Here is a 22,807-nt window from a genome sequence, read left to right as displayed (position 1 = left end):
GCTGTTTTGGATTCCGCATATAAGGGAGATCATATGGTATTTGTCTTTCTGGGTCTGACTTATTCCACGTGTCATAACGCTCTCAAGGTCCTGCCATGCTATTGCAAATGGCAAGATTTTATTCCTTATTATGGCTGAGTAATAGTCATCTCCCTCTCTCTCCCTCACGTTTTCTTTATCCACTAGGCATACTGCTGCATTTTAATCTGCAGTCCCAGTTTAAACCCTCACCTCGTTTGCTAATCCTTAGCCTTAGATGCAGTAGTTTGTTCTGATTCTGAAGAGTCTACGACTAAAGACTTAGTTTAAAACCCTGGAGAATATCCAAACTGATTTCAAGTTATAAATCTCCTATCAGAGCAGAGAAGTATTGATCCCTGGATACAATCAAGTATAATTTGGACACCAAGCAGCTCTTATATCCAGGGTTCTAGTCTTCTCTCGGAGTGGAGGAAGGGTGTACAAACGTGATCTTGTCATCGGGTTCACCTGACAGTTTACTTTAGAGGTGGTTTTTCTCAAGAAATACTAGAATCCTACAAAGGGGTGATTCCCTGCCTGCGGCTCAATTTTCAGTTTCCAGTTACAACACGTGGTTTCTCATAATAATGCCTTAACCTATACTTACTCAATGACACTTAGGACCAAAACACATGCCAACAGTAATTATTTTCCTCAGATTAGAAATATTTCATCTGTCTGATGGAATAAGTGTAAAGTTACTCTTAAAAGATTTTCAAAACCTGTTAACTGTCAGCTTTATTTTCTTTGAAAACACACAAGTATTTTGAAATGTAGAAGAGTTTAGGGTTGTTGGATTTTTAAAACTCCACACAAAACAGACACAACAAATGAAATTCATACCAAATGAATCACTCCAGACTGCTAAGTCCATCTACTAATTTAACACTACAGTATTCAGGACAAATGAAAGGAGTTAATATTATTAACACTTAAAAAAAACCCCAAAAACCAACACCCAACAGTCATCTGTAACATGCTGCTATAAGCTGAACAACCAGTGTATGGATTACCGGTATAAAGAATTTCAATGGCAAACTTAGAGCTCCCTTAAAAAACAAATGTGAACGGAGACAGTGAGTCGATGCAGCCATTCTACATCTGGGAAAAATATTCTCCTTGTGAATTCTAACAATGGAAAAAATAGAATCGTGTTTTAGAGTGGGACTGTCCCTAGCACTGCGACTTCAGCCAGACCTTCCTGGTTCAGATGAGGCCGAGCAGAGAAAGCCTTCAGGCAGGGGAGGGAGTAGGACTCAAGGGTGGGATTAAGTTGTCAAATGCCAGTACAGTGAGGTCTGCTTGCGGGGAGCAGAGTTACATATCAGAACAATGGGAATTAAAACAAAAATATTTAAAAAGTGAAAACACATACATACTCCAACGCACGTGCATCATCAAGTCATGGGGGAGCTGAAATTATTCTAGATCAAGGTCCAGTGTGAAAAATTCACATAAGCAAAAATTTGTAGAGCCAAGACACACTTCAGTTTGGCTGAGTGCATTTCCAGTGTGTGACTGCATTTCCTTCAGGGGTCACTACTATACTGCAGGGACTTTAGAAATGTTGGTAACTTTCTCAAAAGCGTAACAGAACACTTGTAATTGAAACACTGGACCAGGCCAAAGCTCCTGAGCATTCCATGGGCTTTCAGATCTACGTGTCAGTATTTAAGAGAGAACAGGGAGGGAAAAAGCAGCTCTCTTCATATTTTAAGCAAAGGTCTTTCTCGGAGGTTGTTCAGACTTTTCTAGATTAAATACACAGGCAATACTACAGTTAAAGGAAAAACTAAGGGAGTGCTTCCCACTTCTCTAAACGGGAAGAAAACTTAAAATGATGCACTATCAACTGCAAGGTGGAAACGGAACTCAGAAGAGCATGTGCAGAGTACCCTTTGCTAAGTGACATGTAAGGTGTGATGACCCCCTTGACATTCCCATTATACCAGGAGTGCAATTCAGTTTGGGGAAAGCAGTTTAATGTATTGCTCAGAAAAAAACCCAGTTTATATATTCCCATCTCTGACAAAGCAGTGGTTAGGAAGTCCAGCGCCACCAGGAGACCTTCATCCGGTCCCACACGGCCGAGAGCGAATCCAAAGCCGGCCGGACATCCAAGATGGTGAACTGGTAGTCCTGGTTGACCTCGCCACCATCGTAGTAGTCAATGACGTATCTGACTTCTGTCCCGCAACGGTTGACGATCCAGTCGTGCCTGTCAAAAGGCAGCTCGTACCTGGAATGAAAACATGCCGGCGGGGGTTAAAACGCTGGTGGGGCGTTCAGCTCGGGTTTAGGCGGTGAGCAAGGCGGTGAGGCCGCGCATGGGGAGGCCTGCTCTCGGAGCCCACGTCCAATGGGAGGTGAGACTCGGAGGTCAGAACAGTCCACAGCGCTGAAGGCAGGTGGGGCTGGAGAGCTGGAGGAGCCCCGATCAGAGGACAGCTTATCTGCTACAAGGGAATAAGGTCAGTGGTGGGAAAGACGCCCAGGCCTGGGAGGTCAGCTGAGGTCCTGCAGAAATGCGGGTGTGAGCTGCGAATCCGACTACAACAGGAGCGCTGACGGCACTGGCAGACAGAGATGGAGCGCGGGAGGAGAGAGGGGACAGATGCGAGAACGCAGAAGATGACTTGCTTCAATCCTGTAAGAATCAGACAGGAAGCAGCCCGCGGCACCCTAGGCAATCCGCCCGCCACTGGCCGCCTTGAGGGAGCACAGGTCTACAGCTGAGCGCTGATGACGTCTTGGAAGTTGGCACCGCAGTTCTTCCACTGTCTGGCTTTGGTGCCAAGAGAAAGCAGACCCTGACCTGAGGAACAGAAAAGAACGTTTCTGCACTGACACTCACCCCATCCAGGAACGAATTCTTGCCCTTGGTGAATACTCTTTCGCTTTCCCTCCAAACCGGATCAGTGATGGACCACAAGGACACTCCCTAGAAATCCCCAAGGAAGAAAAGTCTATTAAAATATTTTCTTTCCCTTGAAAAACAGGGTGTGGCAGTTTCTCAATAATACACATTTTTCTGTAGGCATTTTACATAATATCACATTTACAGAGAAAGGTAACTTCGAAAAAATTCAAAGAAATACCCCAATTCGTTAAAAATTCTGTGCTTTACTTCTGGATCAAGTATGTTTCACTCCTCCCCCTTTCCCTCCATACATCTGCACTGCTCTTGGCAGGAGTGAGGGAACAGGGCCTTTCCACATGGGGTGGGGATATACTCTCAGGAGGAAAAGTGTGAGGCATCGGGTATCACGCTTCGCTTTCACAAAGAGCAGCTGGGGTTTTTTCAGACGAATATACGAAAATCCTATACTCTTCTCATTTGAAACCAATAAACAGCCTTCATGAAGAAAGAAAAACGCTGGCTGATTCCCTAGGAACTAATGTAATCAGTGTTGGACCATCTCTTTAAGTAACTGCATACAAGCTGACGGAGGGCAAGGTCCTGCCTAGACAATCCACTCACTCTCTGGGCAGACCCCGGGCTTGGACGTCCTAGGTGCCCGCCGGCCCGCGCCCTGGCACTGGGGGGCTCACGGTCGGCCTAGCACGAGGCACACAGCAGTGCCCCCTGCGGGGGGGGGGTGGGAACTCCCGGAGGCCACCTGTCTTGGCAGCTGCCGTCATTGTTGAGACAGGCTTCGGCCTGGACGGGTCTCTCTAATGAACTGGGAGGGAGAAAAGCACCCCGAGTGTGACGGGCCCCCAGGCGAGGACTAGCCGAGCTCCTTCCCTTCTCGGCTTTAACAACAGCACACTTTCAGCACAAGTCGCTGCAGACGTTCGTAGCCCCCGTCACGAGCCAGCCAGGAGGATGGCGCCTGCCCGTCCCGGGGAACTGGGAGGGGAAGCGTGCTTGCAGCGTGGCTCACCCACCTGGCCCAGGCCCCGCGCCCGGCCAAGTGACACCCAGGGAGTGACTAATGAACTCCAGAGTCCAAGTATGAAAAAACAAACAGAGCACCTTAAAAAGCATTAAGTGGATTTTACCCAAGAAATTAATCACTCGCATTTTGCCGTGAATTAAAAATATTAGCCACCGACCATGGTAAAATCTGGCTCCGTGGAGACTCCACCCCCCCGCCCCCCGCTTCTCCAGGGGGAGCGCTCAAACCGGCATCATTCTGGAAATGCTAAGTTTGGGCCTCACCCCAGACTGACTGAATCACAAACCCTAGGGGTGAGGCCCAGCGCTCGGTATTTTAACAAACCCTCAGGTGATCTGATGCAGCTAAAGCATGAGGACCGCGGCTCTGAACAGGCTGATGGCCCAGCGCCACTAACGCACAACTGCATTTGGCTAGAGTCTCCCTGAGAAAGAGGACCACGTGCAAAGATGCCGCTTGATGTTTGCTCCTAGTGGGGGTTCAATAAACGCTGCTGAGTGAACAAACAAAGCTGTTTTTCCCAGCTCCCTTTGGGCGGAGAGCATTTTAGAATCTCCCAGCCCCCATGCTCCGCGTGCAGTGGACTGTCACGCTCCTGTTGACAGCTGGGGTCTACGGCCCCTCCCCTTGAATCTGGGCAGGCGGTCATCAAAGGAGAGGCAGCTTCCCTGCCGCTTTCTGGAACTCTGGCTCTGGGAACCCAGCCACCATGGTGTGAAGAAGCCAAAGCAGCCACATTTAGAGGCCACGGGCAAGCGTCCTGGCCGACAGCTGGCATCACTTGCCAGAGGATTCCAGCCCACGGCTGTCAAGCCACCCCTGACCACGGAGTCTTGGTGGCTGAGACCCCATGCATCAGGGAGCAGAGACGAGCCACCCCTGCTCTGTCCTTTCTGTACTTGGGACTCACCACACCCACGGGCATAATTAAATAGCTGCCATTTCACATGGCTGAGCGGGGTGGTCTGTCACACAAGTCACTGGAACAGGCCTACTACCTAAAATGTTTTATTAGAATAGCACATTGTTTGAATAAAATGCTTCTATATTTCTTTTCATAGGAAGTGGCGATGACATTAGGAAGATGCTGGAAGGATGTTTTTTTAAGACTTCAAACATACTTACGCAGCGTGAAGGGCTTCCCACTTCAAAATTTCCTTCCAGGCCTGCTCGTTGTTCTGGTTGTGAATTTTAATGATATTATACATGTCTTTCTGACTAATATCCTCATCCTTCCATGTCCACCTAGGAAAGAACATTTTGGTAAAACTTGACAAATATTACTGAGAGTGCCGTGTACTCATTTCATTGAGTCACCAAAAATCAGATTTACCCAAATATCAAGGATCCATCTATTTTTAAGGTGACACTTTTTCGATTAGCATCACGATTCCTTACCTTTCCCAAGTATTTTATATAGAAGTGTTACCTTTTTTTTTTTAAACGATTACTGGCTATGATGGGTTAATTTTATGATGAGATTAACATTTAAATGGGCAGAGAGTGCCCAGATCTAATAGCTGAAGGCTGAAGCAGAACAAAAAGGCTGAGCCTCTGCCAGTAAAAGGGAATTCCTTCTGCCTGCCTGCTTTCCAACAGGGACATCGGTTTTTTTCCTGCCTTAGGACTTGGACTGAAGCGTCGGCTCTCCTGTGTCTCCACCCTGCCGAGCAGATTGTGGGACTTCTCAGGCTTCTTAACTGTGAGTCAATTCCTTATCACAAATCTCTCTATACGTATAGAAAGACATACACATCCTGTTAGTACTGTTTCTCTGGAGAATCCTAATACATTGGCCTTGCACTTATATTCTGATGAGTCTGAAAAATCAGTTGATTGTCATAAACATTTACTGTACGTCTGGGGGATTAAAAACCTCTTTCACATTTAGTTCATCTAAGAATTAAATGTGAAAGAGGTTTTAGATTCACGAGCAAATTTATACCCTCAGTAATGTGCTCACTCACTCACCCTTTCCTTAACATCGCATTCCAGAACATCTGTTCGGAAGGATAAACCCACTTTTTATCTGAATCTGCCCTCGGAATAGACGACTCCTGTCTCACAGTAGATAGTGCAAACGGCTGATCGGGGGCCGGCGTCTGATTAGGTGGTGGCATCTAAATAAAATAAGTGGGTTTTTAAAAAAAAAGGTCAGAGATATAAAGTTGAAACAATATAATTAACTGCTTCCTAGAAAGCAAGGCATCACAAACACAGCACAGGTTCCCTATTAAACCAGCGACATCAAAGTTTCAGACCTCTCAGGTCATTTGGCTGTTTTTCCTTGTTGTTTTGAGTTCTCATAAATGGTAAATGCACGCTGTAGTTAAAAATTTGGTCTCCTTCTCCTCAAGGATTAAAAAGTAAAAACTAATACCGTGATGGGCAGGCACTGCTACAAATTCCTGGAAAAGAGAAGGTGGGGCTATGTATATATATGTGTGTGTGTATGTGTGTATTTATAGATAGACAGCAGAATACCACTGCTTTCTCGATGGCATTCCACTGCTGGCTGCCGCGTGACACTGCACCACCCTAGTCACTGCCGTGCAGGCTGGCACCCAGGTGTGCCTTAAGAGGCGCCCCAATCTTGCAGCGTGCCTACGAGGTTTCCCCAGACCTCAAACACCTCTCCGAATTCTAGCTGTGCTCCTAATTGAATTTCCTGCCCTCCTAACAACTCTATCCCAAAAGGCAATGTCCTCTGGCCTGGCTTATTCCCGTTCAGCCCACTCTGGGGCTTCGGGATGGCCCTTTGCTTTCTCAGGTGCTCTCTGAAACTACACTTAGTGACACATTCTAGATTTTCACTGTGGCTGGACTATCAGACTTCTTTGTTTTAAAAGGACAGAAGAATCAATCCTACCAGTTTGTGTTGGAGTCTATAAAAGCATCTCTGCATAAAAACTTTAGGAAGAGGGGCCGGGCGCGGATTACCAGATTAGAAGGATCTAGGTTCTCCTTATTCTCAGCCATCGCGCCGGTGACAGGACACTGCACGTACTCGTACGCGCGTTCTTGGTGCGCAGGCACAGAGTTCGTTTTGCTCCCACAGGTTGGGTCGGATGGCTCGGCACTCACTTCACGGCCTGAAATAGATGAAGGGTAAAAACAGTGTCACCACAAAGGCAGGGCATCTGCCTCTCTCATCCTGGGCCCTGAAGAGCTGAATGTCTGACCACTGACCCACCAGCACAGGCAAAGCCAGGTTTCTACTGTTCACAGCTGCCAAGAGTTAAGCTAGTCAACATTCTAACATCCTAAAGACCAGCAAAAGGTTCGATAAATTTACTTTCCCCTTGAAAGAGAAACGGGTACCCATTGGCTTACTGTGTCATTCCCCTAGTAAAAATAAACCCCAAAGCCTCAGCATTTGCAAGAGAAGCTACTGCCCACACCAGGGTTTTAGTAAGGGGTGGAAGGTAGCTGCTGTGAGCTGCTACAGAGGAACCTCCGTGGGGCCGGGGCCACACGTGACTGGGTCTCCCTGACTTTCTGGTCCCAAATTCCAGACAAGATCCAACCCCAACCAGGACACAGGAGGCCAGGCTTTCATTACTGATGCCTTCTCTCAGGGACTGGGGACAGGAAATAAAAAATGAGCAGAGGAGCCTTCAAAAAGGCTACTGGAGAAAAGTCAGAATGCCACTCTGCTTGTGCTTTGCTCCAGGACTAAAACAGGGCCCAGAAAATTACCGCTTGGCCGAGGTTCTATCCCCCCGTTATCAAGCAAGGGCACACATTAAAGAAAACGTTCCACAATCCATGTAGGATCCAGATGCCACTTAAGAGGAAAGGTCTGCACCTGCAAGAACAGCAGTGGGCAGGGCAGTGAGTGCCCAAGGATCCTGGGTGCTGATGGAAGCGAGTGTGCGGACCCAGAAGGCAGTGTAGACTCAGGAGGTGGGGGGGCAGGCATTGGGAGAGCTACGGTCCAGGAAGACAGCGCTTGTGTAAAGGAACCCTTATCTTAAGCAGCAGCAGTTAGCACCAGGAATACACTGAATGCTGGGTGCCCTACACGAAAAAAGATAAGTTTCCTTTCACTTCCTTTCCTCTGCTTCTCCTCCCAGACCCTCATTCCCTAGGACCCTGTACAGCTGTCTACTGAGGGGTAGAGGGAGACTTGTTATATCTTCTCTCCTCACCACCATTCCAAGTGCCAATCTCCTCTGGGTCACTGATCCCAGCTGGGTGTTGGAGAGAAAATCCTGTTAACATTTTTCGTATTATATAACCACTAGCCCCTTAGATCTCCTACAGATACCCACATTCTTTCCTAATGCAAAGTCAGCTGACGGCTCTCCTGGATACACAGGAAATGAAATCAAACCATACACAGGGCTCTGTGATTTCCTGGGGATGCTCAGAGCAGGCACACACCTGTTTCGTCCAAGTCTGCCTCCATTCTTTCCTGTATGAAGAAACCCCGGAAGAGCATCGGACTGGTCCTTATCCAAGGTCCCAGAATTTTCGCTGGCTTTGCCATTTACTAGCTGTGTGACTTGTAAGTTTCCTTAACTATAAAACAGGGGGAAAACCTACCATGCAGGATTATGAGGATGAGAATGTAAACTCCACTAGGCAAAGGATTTTTGTCTGTTTCAGACACTGATGTTCTCTCGGTGCAAAAACAAACACACAAAAACCATCAGTGCCTGGCACAGAGTGGGCAGGGAGCAAATCCTTGCTGACTGATGGAGGGAATGAACAGCTACAACACAAGGGAGTGTCAGCACTCAGTAAGCACGCAACACTGCTTCCTGCCCTCAGGTCTTGAAACAAGAGGTCACACGTCAGGTGAATTCAGGCCATACTTTTACATGGACAATCTAAAGCGGAAGGTGGACCGATTAAAAATGAAAGCATTTCCATTCTCCCCTTTGCACTTAAAAAAATGAACAGCAAGTCCATCATGCAATGACTTTTTTTTTTAAGACTTTTTTTTTGATGTGGACCATTTTTAAAGTTTTATTGAATTTGTTACAATATTGCTTCTGTTTTATGTTTTGGTTTTTTTGGCCGTGAGGCATGTGGGATCTTAGCTCCCCGACCAGGGATCGAACCCGCACCCCCTGCATTGGAAGGCGAAGTCTTAACCACTGGACCGCCAGGGAAGTCCCGGCAATGCCTTAGTTTTACACAGAGGGTACTCCAACGGATGGAGGAGTAAAGCTGTCTTGGTAAAGAAAGACAGCGAGATCTAGACCAAGGTTTCTCAGCCTGGGCACTCTTTGACATTTGGGGCCTCTGTTTTAAGGGTTGCACTGTGCATTGTAGGATGTTTAGCAGAACTCCTGGCTTCTACTCATTAGATGCACCCTCTCCTCTCAGTTATGACAAGCAAAAATGCCTCCAGGCATTGCCAGGTGTCCTGCGGGGTGACGGGGGGGGAGAACCGCTGAAGTAGACAACGGCAAACTTTGGGGGTGGGGGCTGATGTCTGGAAGAATCCCTCCACTCTCATGCACTATCTCCATCGTCACACTAACCCTGTGAGATATCATTATTATATCCTCAGCTTACAGATGATGGGTGGAGACTTACAGAAGTAACTTGTCTACAGTCACATACTTGTAAGTAACAACCTAAGGAGTGAACCCAGGTCGCCTCTCTCCCAGGCCTAGGAGCCTCACCAGCAATGCTATGCTGCCTCCTGAGGACTCTTTTGAGAATTCTCTTTTGTTTTTATTTCCTAGACAAATGGTAGATTACCTTTCATCTTCCCTTCATGCATTGGGCATCCCGAAGGCGGGGCTGCTGTCTGATGATCTGAAGCATTGGAGGTCTGAACTGCAACAGCACGGGTAGATACAGACAAACCCATGGTTGGAATCGCAGTGTTGAATCCAAGCAATTCTAAATTCACAGGTGCCAGAGCAAAGAGAGAGATTAATGCTGATGCCTGGGCTCCAACTACTCCCTTAGTATTCTTAATCTGGCCAACCCTTGTTTCTCCTCCTTGTCATCCTTATGGAAATGTGCTGGGCAGGGACTCCACTTCGCCCTCCACTTCGAGGGACAGCTTTAACATATCACCCACTTTGGGAAATACTAGTGTGAAATCTACACCACCTTTGGGGACACGTTTCTAAGGGTGTGCGGATTTCGGGGGTGAGGTGAGGAGGTCCCTGAGAAGTCATGTCACAGCGAGGGGGTGTAGGCCCGGGGTTGGGGGGAAGGGGGTTCTAGGTGGTGATCCGATGGGAGAAAGGAAGCCCACTGAGTCCAGATCAGACCCCCGGCCCTGGAGCTCAGCGAGGGTCTGGGGGTCTGGGAAGGGTATGGCGTAGAAAATAAGATTAGAGGAAGGAAGGAAAGGACAGTAGAGGGCCAGGCGTGGCCAGAGTCTTCCTCGCACGGTCCCCGCGCGTGCTACCGTCGAGTCCCAGGATCTCAGACCCCCACGGCCTCAGCCAGCCCGCCCCTCCGCACCTGACTCCGGTCCCGGGCTGCCGGCCCCGCCTCTAACCGCCAACTCCGGCGCGCAGTGGCAGCGACCCGCCGGCACCACCTTCCCCTCGCTCGATCACCGCTGGTTGCCCGGGTCACCGCTAGCTCTCTAGCGCGCCGCTACTTCCTCTTCCGAAGGCGGAAGTTCCGGGCGCGTGGAAGGCGGGCACGCGGGCTGAAAGGGAAGGGCTTCCGTCAATCACGGAGGAGCAGGCCCCGCCCCCTCCCTCCTCGGCCTATAAGTGTGAGGGTCCCTCCCTGGCCCCGCCCCTCCTGGCCAGAGCGGGCAGAGAGAAGCTTCGGCTGGGCCAGAGAGTCGCCGTAGAGTGAGGCTCTCTTAGTGTAGCTGCTTTAGGCTGCGGAGGCGTTGCTTTGGAAGAGTTCGTTTTAAAATTTCTACCTTTTTAATTGTATCCCGTCAGTTTTAATTATAGTAATGACTCAAGAAACGTCAGTAGGTGTGCAGAACTGTGGCCGACTCTGGAGATCTAAAAATGAACAAAACAAGGTCCCGGCTCCCCAGGTCTTCTTAACTGGGTGTGTGGATTTGAAGGTCTGTATTTTCACTTGCCTGTAACAGAAATTTAGCATTTTTTTTTCCATCAGGAAGGCAGGCAACAAATCCTAGTTGTGTTAGCTATCTGTGGCACTGATAGCACTCACAGAGAAATAATGTCACATATGATTGTTATTTCTGTCTCAAAGTACTATTCATCACTACTTTGAAATTAAAGTAAGTTTATCTTGTTTTTTTAAAGTGTTAATAAGAAGCATATGTCTTTCTGTATCACCGTAGTGGATCTGTGAAGTCTCTTTCCAGGAATCGCCCTCTGCCTAAGAGAACTGCTTTAAGCAAAATCACATTCCCTCTCTGGGGACAGGCTGCAGCCTCTGAGTCGTCTCTGCAAGGGTACCTAAGCCCAGGCCCCTAGCCTCAAGCGGGACAACTCAGAAGGGCCATCCCAGCTTCAGAGCTGCTCCTAGGGTCAGCTGAGGTTTCCACTGTGACTGCATCACAGTTCGATTTCTCCCCTTGCCCTGTCTATCACTCTGTCGAAGCTGTTCATGAGAACATCTGTATGCACAAATCTTGTGGAGTCTCAGCCTTTTTAATAAGTGTAATTGTTATTTAGGTTTGGTGAGGCCGACAGATTGGGAAACGACTGCCATTAAAAAGGTAGTTTATTATACTCACAGATCCCAAGAGATGGATCTGTGGGGCGCCACACGTGGAGGCGCTGGGGTTGATCACGAGGCAGGGGGAGAGAGGGGGACTGTGGGCATGAGCCTTTATTATGGTTTCCGTAAGAAGGAATGGGCAAAGCAGGGCAAGCAGGTTTAGAATTGGCGAATTTGAATAATTTCAGCAGGCTCTGGAGCGTAGGGGCTGTCCCCAGTTGTTTGGTACCTGGCCCTGGGGTGATTAGGGCAGGTAAATAGTGGCCCCGAGTATGAGATCCCAGAAAGGGAGGTGATTGGGGGGGGGTGTGAGCTTAGATGCTGAAGTCGGGGAACTGACCAGCCTCTAGCCAGAGCCTCAAAACTGGATCAAGACGGCATTAAAAAAACCCTATATTACATTGGTGTATATTTCCTGGGGAACCTAGCCTAATCTGTTTTTTAAAATATGTTGATAACTATATTTCAACATACAGTAGACCCTTGAACAACACGGGCTTGAACTGCACATGTCCACTTATATGCAGGGTTGGTTTTTTTTTCCCCCCCAGTAAATTCTACAGTATTTACTACACCATCTGGGATTGGTTGAACCGCGGATATGGAGGGTTGCCTATGGGACTTGAGCTTCTTTGGATTTGGGGATCCGTGGTGGGTTCTGGCGCCAGGCCCCCTCAGATACTGAGGAGCGACTGTAATTGGTTTCTTTTGTAATTTCTTGTATTTTATTTTATGCATGTAAAAATATTCTGAGAAGATACAGACTTCACCAGATTCCAAAGGGTCACATGGCACCAAAAGGGCAAAAACCTTTGGTAATTGAAGAGACAGGCATGCAAACAAGTAACAATATTTACATCTCAATATATGTATGTGCAGACTGTTCCTGGCCAGAAAGGAAGAAGTGACTATTGTGAGGATGATGTGTAGGAAGTGGGTGGAAAGGAAAGTGTAAGTAACAAGAATGCTTTATAGAGAAGGAGCTGCTAACGCCAGGTGTTACAGGAAGAGCGGTAGGTGGGTGAGAAGACTGGCAGGACACCTTCGACCCCAATTTCCACTCTCTGAATTGTTTCTTCTTGTTTGTCCCTCCACATTCCAGGTAACAGGCTAACACAAACATGCACACACAAACACTTCCCTCTGCCAATAGTTATAAACAATTTTGTATAAATCACGGTTTAGTATTTACGTTATTATGACTCTAAAAATATTCGTAATGACCAAAGATGAAATTTTTTCTTGTACGACTTTTCCACTAGAATTTAATACTTGCCTTGTTTTTCGCCTTTGTCTAGTTTTAAATGATTACCCGTCAGCATTGTAAATCTCTCAATGCCTTCAAATATATCACCTACTCTATGTTTCCTTTTTTGTTTTTTTTTTTTTCCCTTGGGTCCTCACTCTTGAATAAACACCTCACCTCTGCCACTGCCCAGTTCTAGACTGTTTGGGAATGACTTCTGCCCATTGTCTTCCTGGGACTTGCTGTCAACCTTTTCCTGTCCTGTGCTGGATCTCTGGTTCTTGGATACCGTGTATTCTTCTTTGCATTGTTTTGGGAGCACATCAGTTTCTGAGGTCTGGAAAATCAAAAAATGTCTGTGTTTTACCCTCCCACTTGACTGCTAGCTTGGATATATAATTCTAGGTTTAGAGACATTTCTTTCAGAATTGTTAAGTGATGGCTTCATTGTCTTCTAATTCCCACTGTTGGTGTCGAGAAATCAGATGTCATTTCTTTTTTTCCTTCCTCAATATTTTTAACATCTTCTCTTTCTTCCAGTGGCCTGAAAAGATGTGCCTTGATATAGACCTCTTTGCTCTCACTGGCTTGGCACCTGAAGGGACCATTCATTCCGGATACTCACATCCTTCATGTTAGGGATATTATATTATTAATTTTCTTAATAACTTGCTCCCCTCCTCTTTCTTCATTCTTTCCTTTAAGTAACTTCTATTACTCATATGTCGGATTCCTAGACTGGCAGTCTAAGTTTCTCTCATTTTCTATCAGTTTTTCATTTTGTTTTATTTTTTAGGATATTTAAAAAATTTCCCATCCATTTTATTAGGTTTATTTCTGCTCATGTATGAAATTTCCAAGACATGTGTGTATTTATTTTTATATGCATATATGTACATGCATGTGTGCATTTGTGTGTGTGTATATGTGTGTGAGTATGTGCGTGTGTGAGTATGTGTTCATGCACATATACAAGGCAGTGTATACGGGTTTGCCAATCCATGGTAATGTGATATGAGCTGCTGCTGTCAGACCCAGGGTTTAGCAGAGAGGAAAAATTGAATCTCTTTTAGAGTTACAAACAGAATTTATGACTGGTCCTGGTAAAATGAGTCTCCTTTCCAAACCTGCAATTACTTACATTTACAGTGTTGCTTTTGTTCTCAGAGCTCTCACAATTCTCCTTTCTTTCCCATAATTCCATTTCTCCTATAATTCCCCATCTCTTCCACAATTCTCCATTCTCTCTCACAATTCCCTGTTCTCTGATAATATTCTGACCTCTTTCACAATTCCCCCATTTCTTCCCCAATTCCCTCCCCCCCACAATTCTGGGTTTTTCCCACAGTTCCCTGTGTCTCCCACATTTCTGTGTTCTTTCCCAGAATTCCCCATGCCTTCCACAATTCTTTATTCTTTCCCTCAGTTCCCTGTCTCATTCACAATTCTGTTTTTTCCCACAATTCTCTGCTTCTCCCATAATTCCTTTCCCACAGTTTTTGTGGTGGAGGGGTTGTTTTAATTGTTTTCTTAATTGAGATATAGTTGATGTATGTTATATTAGTTTCAGGTGTACAACATAATGATTTGATATATGTATATACTGGGAAATGATCACCACAATAAGTCTAGTTAAGATCCATGACACACTTAGTTACAAAATTTTGTCTTGTGATGAGAACTTTTAAGATCTACTCAATTAGTGACTTTCAGATATGCAACACAATACCATTAACTACAGTTGCCATGCTGAATATGATATCCTGAGGACTTATTTATTTTATAACTGGAAGTTTGTATCTTTTGACCACCTTCACCTATTTCACCCCGCCCCCAACCCCCAGCCTCTGGCACCACTAATTTGTTCTCTGTATCTGTCAGTTCATTTTTTTTAAGATTCTACTATAAGTGAGATCACATGGTATTTGTCTTTCTCTGTCTAACTTATTTCACTTAGTATAGTGCTCTCAAGGTCTTTGCATGTTGTCACAAATGACAGGATTCCATTCTTTTTCTGGCTGAATAATATTCCATTGTATACAAATACCACATCTTCTTTATCCATTCATCCATTGACAGGCAGTTAGTTTGCTTCCATGTCTTAGCTATTGTAAATAATGTTTTAATGAACGTGGGGGTGTGTATATCTTTTCAAGTTAGTGTTTTCATTTCCTTTGGATAAATAACCAGAAGTGGAATTGCTGGATCATGTGGTAGTTCTCTTTTTACTTTTTGAGGAAACTTCATGCTTTTTTCTTTAGTGGCTACATCAGTCTACATTTCCACCAGCAGCGCACAAGAGTTTCCTTGTCTCCACATGCTCATCCTCATTTCTTGTCTTTTTGATAGTAGTCATTCTAACAGGTGTGAAGTGATATCTCATCTGGGTTTATTTGCATTTCCCTGATGGTTAGAGATTTTGAGCACATTTTTACGTACCTGTTGGCTATCTGTATATCTTCTTTGGAAAAATATCTACTCAGTTTCTCTTCCCATTTTTTAGTTGGATTGTTTGTTTTTTGCTACTGAGTTCTTCATATATTTTGGATATTAATGCCTTATCAGATATATGATTTACAAATATTTTCTCCCCTTCGGTAGGTTTCCTTTTCATTTTGTTGATAGTTTCCTTTGCTGTGCAGAAGCCTTTTAGTTTGATGTAGTCCTACTTGTTTATTTTTACTTTTGTTGCCAAATCCAAAAAATCATCTCGAAGACCAATGTCAAGGAGTTTACTGCCTTGTAAACTTGTAGGAGTTTTCTAGTAGGAGTTTTATGGTTTCAGGTCTTACGTTTAAGTTTTTAATCCATTTTGAGTTAATGTTTGTGTATAGTGTATAATAGTGGTCCAGTTTCATTCTTTTGCATGTGGCTGTGCAGTTTCCCAACACCATTTATTGAAGAGACGGTCCTTTCTCCATTGTGTATTCTTGGCTCCTTTGTTGTAAATTATTTGGCCGTGTATGCATGGATTTATCTCTGGACTCTCTGTTCCATTCCATTGATCTATGTGTCTGTTTTTATGCCAATACCATACTGTTTTGATTATGGTAGCTTTGTAATATAGTTTGAAATCAGACTCTGTAGTGCCTCCAGCTGTATTCTTTTTGCTCAAGACTGCTTTGGCTATTTGGGGTCTTTTGTGGTTCCATACAAATTTTAGGATTGTTTGTTCTATTTCTGTGAAAAAATGCCATTGGATTTTTTTTCTCTTTCTTTTTGGCCACGCCGCGTGGCATGCGGAACTTCCCCTACCAGGGATCGACCCTGTGCCCCCTGCAGTGGAAGCGCGGAGTCTTAACCACTGGACTGCCAGGGAAGTCCAAAATGCCATTGGAATTTTGATAGGGATTGCATTGAATGTGTAGATTGCTTTGGGTTAGTATGATCATTTTAACAATATTAATGCTTCCAATCCATGAGCACAGAACATCCTTCCATTTATTTGTGTTTTCTTTGATTTCTTTAATAAAAATCTTATATTGGGTTGGCCAAAAAGTTCGTTCAGCTTTTCTGTAACATCTTACAGCAAAACCCGAATGAACTTTTTGGCCAACCAGTTTTCAATGTTCAGGTCTTTCAACTTCCTGGTGAATTTATTCCTAGGTATTTTATTCTTTATGTTGCAGTTGTAAATGGGAATGTTTTCTTAATTTCTCTTGCTGCTAGTTCATTATTAGTTTATGGAAATGCAAGTGATTCCCACAATTCCCTGTCTCACACACAATTCTCTGTTCTTTCCCACAGTTCTGTGTCACTCCCACAATTCCACATGTATTCCACAATTCTCTGTTTTATCCCACAGTTCTCCATCTCTCCCATAATTCCACATGTCTCCCATAATTCTCTCTTTTTCCTACAGTTCTCTGTTCTTTCCCATAATTCCCTGTCCCACAAACCCATGTGTCTCCCGTAATTCTCTGTTCTTTCCCATTATTCCCTGTCACTCCCAGAATTCCTCCTGTCCCCCACAATTCTCTGTTCTTTCCCAGAATTCCCACTGTCTCCAACAATTCTCTATTCTTTCCCATAATTCTCCACTCTCACAATTCTGTTTCCTAAATTTCCTGTCTTTCTCATAATTTTTTGTTCTCTTTCGCAGTACCCCATTATCTCTCACAGCTCTTGCTCCTCCATCATACTCTGTTCACTCCCACAATTCTCTATATTCTCTCAGTTCTCTCTTTTCCACAATTCTCTGTCACCCACAATTCTCTAGCTCTCCCACAGTTCCGCCTGTCTCCCACAGTTCCCTTTTTCTCCCACAGTTCTCTGTTCTTTCCCACAATTCCCTGTCAGTCCCACAGTTCTGTGTGCCTCCCATAATTCTCTGTTCTCTCCCACAGTTCTGTGGCCTCCCATAATTCTCTGTTCTCTCCCACAATTCCCTGTCACTCCCACAGTTCTGTGTGCCTCCCATAATTCTCTGCTCTCTCCCACAATTCCCTGTCACTCCCACAATTCCTTGTTTTTCCCACAATTCTCTATTCTATCCTACAATTCCCGTCTCCCACAATTCTCAGGTTTCCCCCATAATTCCACAGGTCTCCCACAATCCTCTCTTCTCTTCCACAACTCCCTGTCATTCCCACAATTCCACATGTCTCCCATAATTCTGTTTTCCCACAATTCTTTGTTCTTTCACAGAATTCCTCATTTCCCACAATTCTCTGTTCTTTCCCACAATTCTCCATTTCTCCCAGTTTTTCTTCTCTCCCATATTACCACATTTATCAATTGTTTCCTCTCCCATAATACTCTATTCTCTCCCACAATTATTTATTCTCTCTCACAATTGTATACTTTTCCCTCTAACAATTTCCTTTTCTCTCATAAGGTCCCAGTGCCTCCCACAGTTCCTGTCACTTTCACAATTCTCTGCATTCACTGAATTTCCTTATTTTACCACAGTTGTCTACTCTGTCCCACAATTCTCTATCTTTCCCACAATTCTTTGTTTTTCCCCATAATTCTTAATCTCTCCCACAATTCTCTGTTTTATCCCAGAATTCCCTTTGTCTCCCCCAATTCTTAGTTTTGTCCCACAATTCTCTACTCTGTCCCACAATCCCCCATGGCTCCCACAAATCTCTGTTCTATCCCAGAATTCCCTTTTCTCCCACAATTCCCCGTCTCCCACAGTTCCTCTTGTCTCACTCAGATTTCTGTTTCTCTCTTAATTCTTTGTCTTTTCCACAATTCTGTGTTCTTTCCTAAAATTCTCTGTTGTTTTCACAATTCTCCTTACCTCCCACAATTTATTCTCTCCCCTAGAATCCCATTAACTTTCACAATCCCCCTTTCTACCATAATACTCTCTTCTGTCCACATTTCTTTGTTCTCACAATTGTCTATTTTTTCTGTCACTCCCACAATCCCCCTTCTCTCCCACAATTCCCTGTTTCTCCCATACTTCCTGATCTCTCTCACACTTTTCTGTTCTCTCCCACAATTCCATGTGTCTGCCACAATTCTCCATTTCTTCCTCAATTCTCTTCTCTCTCACAATTCTCCTTGCCCCTCCCAATTCTGTTTCTCTCACAATTCTCTTGTGTACAATTCTTTCTTCTCCCATAATGCTCTCTTCTCTCCCATAATTTTTTGTTCTTGCTCACAATTGTCTATTTTTTTCTTTCTCACAATTCTTTTTTCTCTCACAATGTCCCAGTGCCCCCCCCCGCGCAGTTTCCCTATCACTCCTACAATTCCTTGTCACTTCCACAATTCCCTTTTCATGCACAATTCTCTGTTCTTTCCAACAGTTCTCTAATTCTCTCCCACAGTTTCCTGTTTTTCTCATAATTCCTAATCTATCCCACAATTCTCTGTTTTTTCCCCAGAGTTCCCCTTTCTCTCACGAGCCTCTGCTTTTTCCCACAATTCTCTAACTCTCCCACAATTCTCTCTTCTTTCCCACAACTACCCTTGTCTCCCACAATTCAACTCACCCACAGTTTTCTGTTCTTTCTAATAAGTTCCTGTTTCTCTTCCAATTCTTTTTTCTCCCCAATTCCCCGTTTTCTCCCACAACTTTCCATTCTCACAATACTTGATCGTCTTTCACAATTCTCTCTCTCACAGAATTCTCCCTTCTCTCCCATAATTCTTTTTTTTCTTCTACTGTTAATTCCCATCTCTCCTGCCATTCTCTGTTCTCTGTCAAAATTTCTTAGATCCCTGGAGCCCATCTCCAGGGTTTGCCAGGATCAGGCCCCTGGGTGGAGGAAGCACAGAAGGTCTGGCCCATTCAGGAGTGGCATGGCCAGAGTGTGGAAAGAGTGTGGCCTGGGAATGAGGATGTGACACAGAAGGTAGGGTGCCAGCAGGAGAACATAGCTAGCTTTGCATGGGATATAGGTGTGGCCAAGAAGGAAAACAGCTGTGGCAGGACGAGTGTGACCCAGATGAGCTGTGTATGGCCAGGCAGAGAGGAGGGGCATGGCCATGTGGGGAGGAGTGTGGGCATGGACATGCAAGAGTGTGGTGTAAATGGCAGGGGAATGACTCTGTCAGGGCAAAAGTGGGAAAATTCATGGTTATGATGGAGTGCAGGTGGCCTGGGAGGGCATAGCTAAGGGGGAAAGACAGGGGGTCAATTCCTTGTCTCTGAGACAATACTCTATTTCAGTACATGACAAAAATATTTTGTAATTGTGTATTTAAAATTGTATTTATGCTACCTACCTATGGTTATCTGAAATCAGAAAATACATTTTTTAAGCTTTCTATCCCTTATATTAGTGCTACTCAAAATGTGTCACCCCAGTGGATCTAGTTCACACACTTACCAGTCTGCCATGAGATGAGGAGCTTGGACCAGAGGGAAAGTAAGGCACTGCTTCCCTCATCAAGAAAATCTTGCTATGAAAAATACATCATCTCAACTAAAGTTGTGCTTAGTGACAGCAGATTTATATTTTAGTACAAACTTCGTATCTCAGCTTGGACCTGAAGCTAGCAATTCCCGGGCTGGCATTTGAGTAGCTAGCACTGTCAGTCACTGAAGCAGTCAGTAGGCAGGCACTGGAAGGGTAAAAGAGTCAATGAATCTTGAACAACGACATTCATTCAACGGTACATGTGGCGCATCTGTGATGTGCCAGGTCTTAAGTGCTGAGAACACACAGGTGAACGCACTGCACAAAGTCCTTGCTCTTAGGGAATTTACCTTCTAAGTAAACAAATAGATCAAGCAACCAATGAACAATCCAGTACACAACCAAATAATTTCAAAGCGTGAGAAACACCATGAAGAAAATACACCAAGTAGTGTGACAGACATTGAAGGGTGATGCTGCTACTCAAAGTGGTCCGTGAAGCAACGGATTTGCATCTCCTGGGAGCTTGTTAGGAATGCGGAGTTACAGCTTCAACACCGTCCCCCCACCACTGAGTCCAAGTCTGCAACGTAACAGGTTCCCCAGGAGATCCGTGTGCACAGTGCACATTGAGAACCCTGGGTACAACCTCAGATGTGGTCGTCAGGAAGACCTCTCTAGCGGAGGTGGGGGCATTTTAGCTGAGACCTGAATGATGAGAAGGGCCCAGCATGTAGAGACCAGGACAAAGAGTGGTCCAGACAATGGGAACAGCACAGGAGAGCTTCGTGTGATTGGAATGAACAGGGGAAGGCCAGCGGGGCCTGCACGGGGTGAGTGAGGGCAGAACGTAGGAGAGGATATGGGGACTGGAGCGTGCTGGGCTTCTTGGGGCGGGGGGTTTGCATTTCCTTCTAAGTGAGATGTGAAGCCATAGGAGGGTTTTAAAAAGAAGAGTTATTGACCTGACAACAGGGAGAATTTGCTTTTCTCAACTTCGCTCTTCACCACTCTCCAGTTATGCCTGGACACCTTCACTTGGCTCCCAGCCAGCGCTGCCCTTGACCTTCACAGTCTTTGCTAAGGTCTGAATGCACAAAGGCGAGTTCCTAAGACACAGCCGGTGGGCGTCCTTGTAGCTCAGTGTTCCATGGGGTCTGCATGGGTTCACCAGGACTCGCCACATCGGTACGCAGAGGGACCGTGTCTGTATCATGTCTCTCTCAAGGGCCAGGGCTGTCTCTCACTCTTTGAAATACAGTAAATGCCACTGTTCTTTTCTTTTTTTTTTTTTTTTTTAAAGTCATGTTCCTTGCTTTTTTTTTTTTTAATTTTATTTATTTATTTTTGGCTGTGTTGGGTCTTCGTTTCTGTGGGAGGGCTTTCTCTAGTTGCGGCAAGCGGGGGCCACTCTTCATCGCGGTGCGCGGGCCTCTCACTGTCGCGGCCTCTCTTGTTGCGGAGCACAGGCTCCGTAGTTGTGGCTCACGGGCCTAGTTGCTCCGCGGCATGTGGGATCTTCCCAGACCAGGGCTCGAACCCGTGTCCCCTGCATTGGCAGGCGGATTCTCAACCACTGCGCCACCAGGGAAGCCCCAATGCCACTGTTCTTCAAAGGGATTTGTTGCCAGTAAAATTAAATTACTGGAGGTTATCATTCTGTTTAATATTTTTAATACCACTGTAATAACTTCAGAGAATATATTATTGCAAGTTCCAAGCTTGTGTGTGTGTGTGTGTGTGTGTGTGTGTGTGTGTGTGTTTTATTTATTTTTTTGATGAGACCAGGCTCTCTCAACATAAACCTCTAAAAAATGAATTAATTTTAATTCACTGATGATAGATAACTACCTTTTATTGTGGGTCACTCTCAACTTATCTGAACCCTAGTTCCATATCTCCAGATGTACACAGGGCATGACTGTTTGAAGAAGTTTCTCTAATTTATAGCTGAACTTATTTAAGACTGAACTCTCCTTGATATGTGCCAAGTGGGCCTGGGAGGACACTGACAGGCCTGCTATGGGACCAGTTCAGAAAACTGAAGCTTGTCGTCTGATGAATGCTGACAGGGAGATGCCCAGCCTTTTACTCTGTTTGGGAATCCATCATGTATGAGGTTTGATAGGAGGCAGGGGCTTGCTTCCCTCTGTAGCGGTGGTTCTCAGGTGGGGGTGGGGGTGGGATTTTGTCACCCCCATCCCATCCAGGAGGCATTTGGCAATGTCTGGAGCCATTTTGGGCTGTCACACTGGAGGTAGGGATTGCTTTTGGCATCTAGTGGATCAAGGCCAGGAATGCTGCTTAACATCCTGAAATGTGCAGGACAGCTTTCACAACAAAGAATTATGCAGCCCAAATGTCAATAGTGCCAAGGTTGAGAGACCCTGTTCTAGGCAAACCAAAGGCCAGAAACTTGCTGTCCTTGATACCTGGCAGCTAGAGCATGGGCTCCTACCTCCTCAGCTTGGGCAGCATATAATATAGATATACATGTACATGTATGTGTGTGTGTAGTTACTAAGTAACTACATTGGGACAATTTAACTTAATTCTCCTCCTTTCCACGCTATTCTTTTTTTTAATTAAAAAAATTTTTATTGAAGTATAGTTGATTTACAATGTTGTGTTAGTTTCAGGTGTACAGAAAAGTGATTCATCTGTCTATCTATCTATGTATTCTTTTTCAGATTTTTTTCCCTTATAATTACAAGATATTGAGTATAGTTCCCTGTGCTGTACAGTAGGTACTTGTTGGTTATCTATTTTCACCCCAGTTATTCTGAAGCTGAAATGGGGGGAAAAGCTAGTGTTTAATAGTAAAGTGTTATTATTATTATGTTATTGTAATTAAGTTATTAGGCCAGTTGTTACCACAAGTGGGCCTTTATGGGTGAGCAGATTTGACATGGTGGACTGAGAATGACAGGAGTACCACGGGTCACAACGGGAGAAATGCACGTTGCTCTGGAGAGGAGCTATGCAGAGCAACGTGTTACCAGCCACGCAGGCAGGAAACATCAGGATAGTCTTGCCTAGAGGAGTGCGAGATTTCATCCTTTCTCCCCTGTGGAAATAATTGGTAATGGATCTGGTTTGCTAATAATTACCAAAGTTAAATAGAAATGGAGCAATAATAGGGTTATGTTAATGAAATTTCCTGCAGGTATTGGATTTGCCTTTCA

General features: G+C 45.1%; 1 protein-coding gene across 2 annotated transcripts; it reads right to left on the bottom strand.

Moving 5' to 3' along the window:
* Positions 1-1,981: 1,981 nt before the first annotated feature.
* HCCS (holocytochrome c synthase) lies at positions 1,982-10,508 on the bottom strand. 2 transcript variants are annotated; one of them, XM_068534059.1, is made up of 7 exons: positions 10,362-10,508; positions 9,642-9,785; positions 6,864-7,015; positions 5,895-6,043; positions 5,049-5,168; positions 2,876-2,962; positions 1,982-2,260 (listed from the first exon to the last, which is right to left on the bottom strand). In XM_068534059.1, the coding sequence occupies exons 2-7, from the start codon at positions 9,751-9,753 to the stop codon at positions 2,062-2,064; spliced, it is 819 nt and encodes a 272-aa protein (XP_068390160.1). In that variant the 5' UTR covers positions 9,754-9,785; positions 10,362-10,508; the 3' UTR covers positions 1,982-2,061. The 2 variants fall into 2 exon arrangements, with proteins under 2 accessions (XP_068390160.1, XP_068390161.1); XM_068534060.1 differs by having other exon boundaries at positions 9,642-9,719.
* Between the last annotated feature and the right edge of the window lie 12,299 nt (positions 10,509-22,807).

This window comes from Eschrichtius robustus, chromosome X, assembly GCF_028021215.1.
Source record: "Eschrichtius robustus isolate mEscRob2 chromosome X, mEscRob2.pri, whole genome shotgun sequence".
In the NCBI taxonomy this organism is placed as follows: Eukaryota; Metazoa; Chordata; class Mammalia; order Artiodactyla; family Eschrichtiidae; genus Eschrichtius; species Eschrichtius robustus.
Note: the sequence above shows the minus strand (reverse complement) of the source record. Positions and strands in the feature narration are given on the sequence as shown.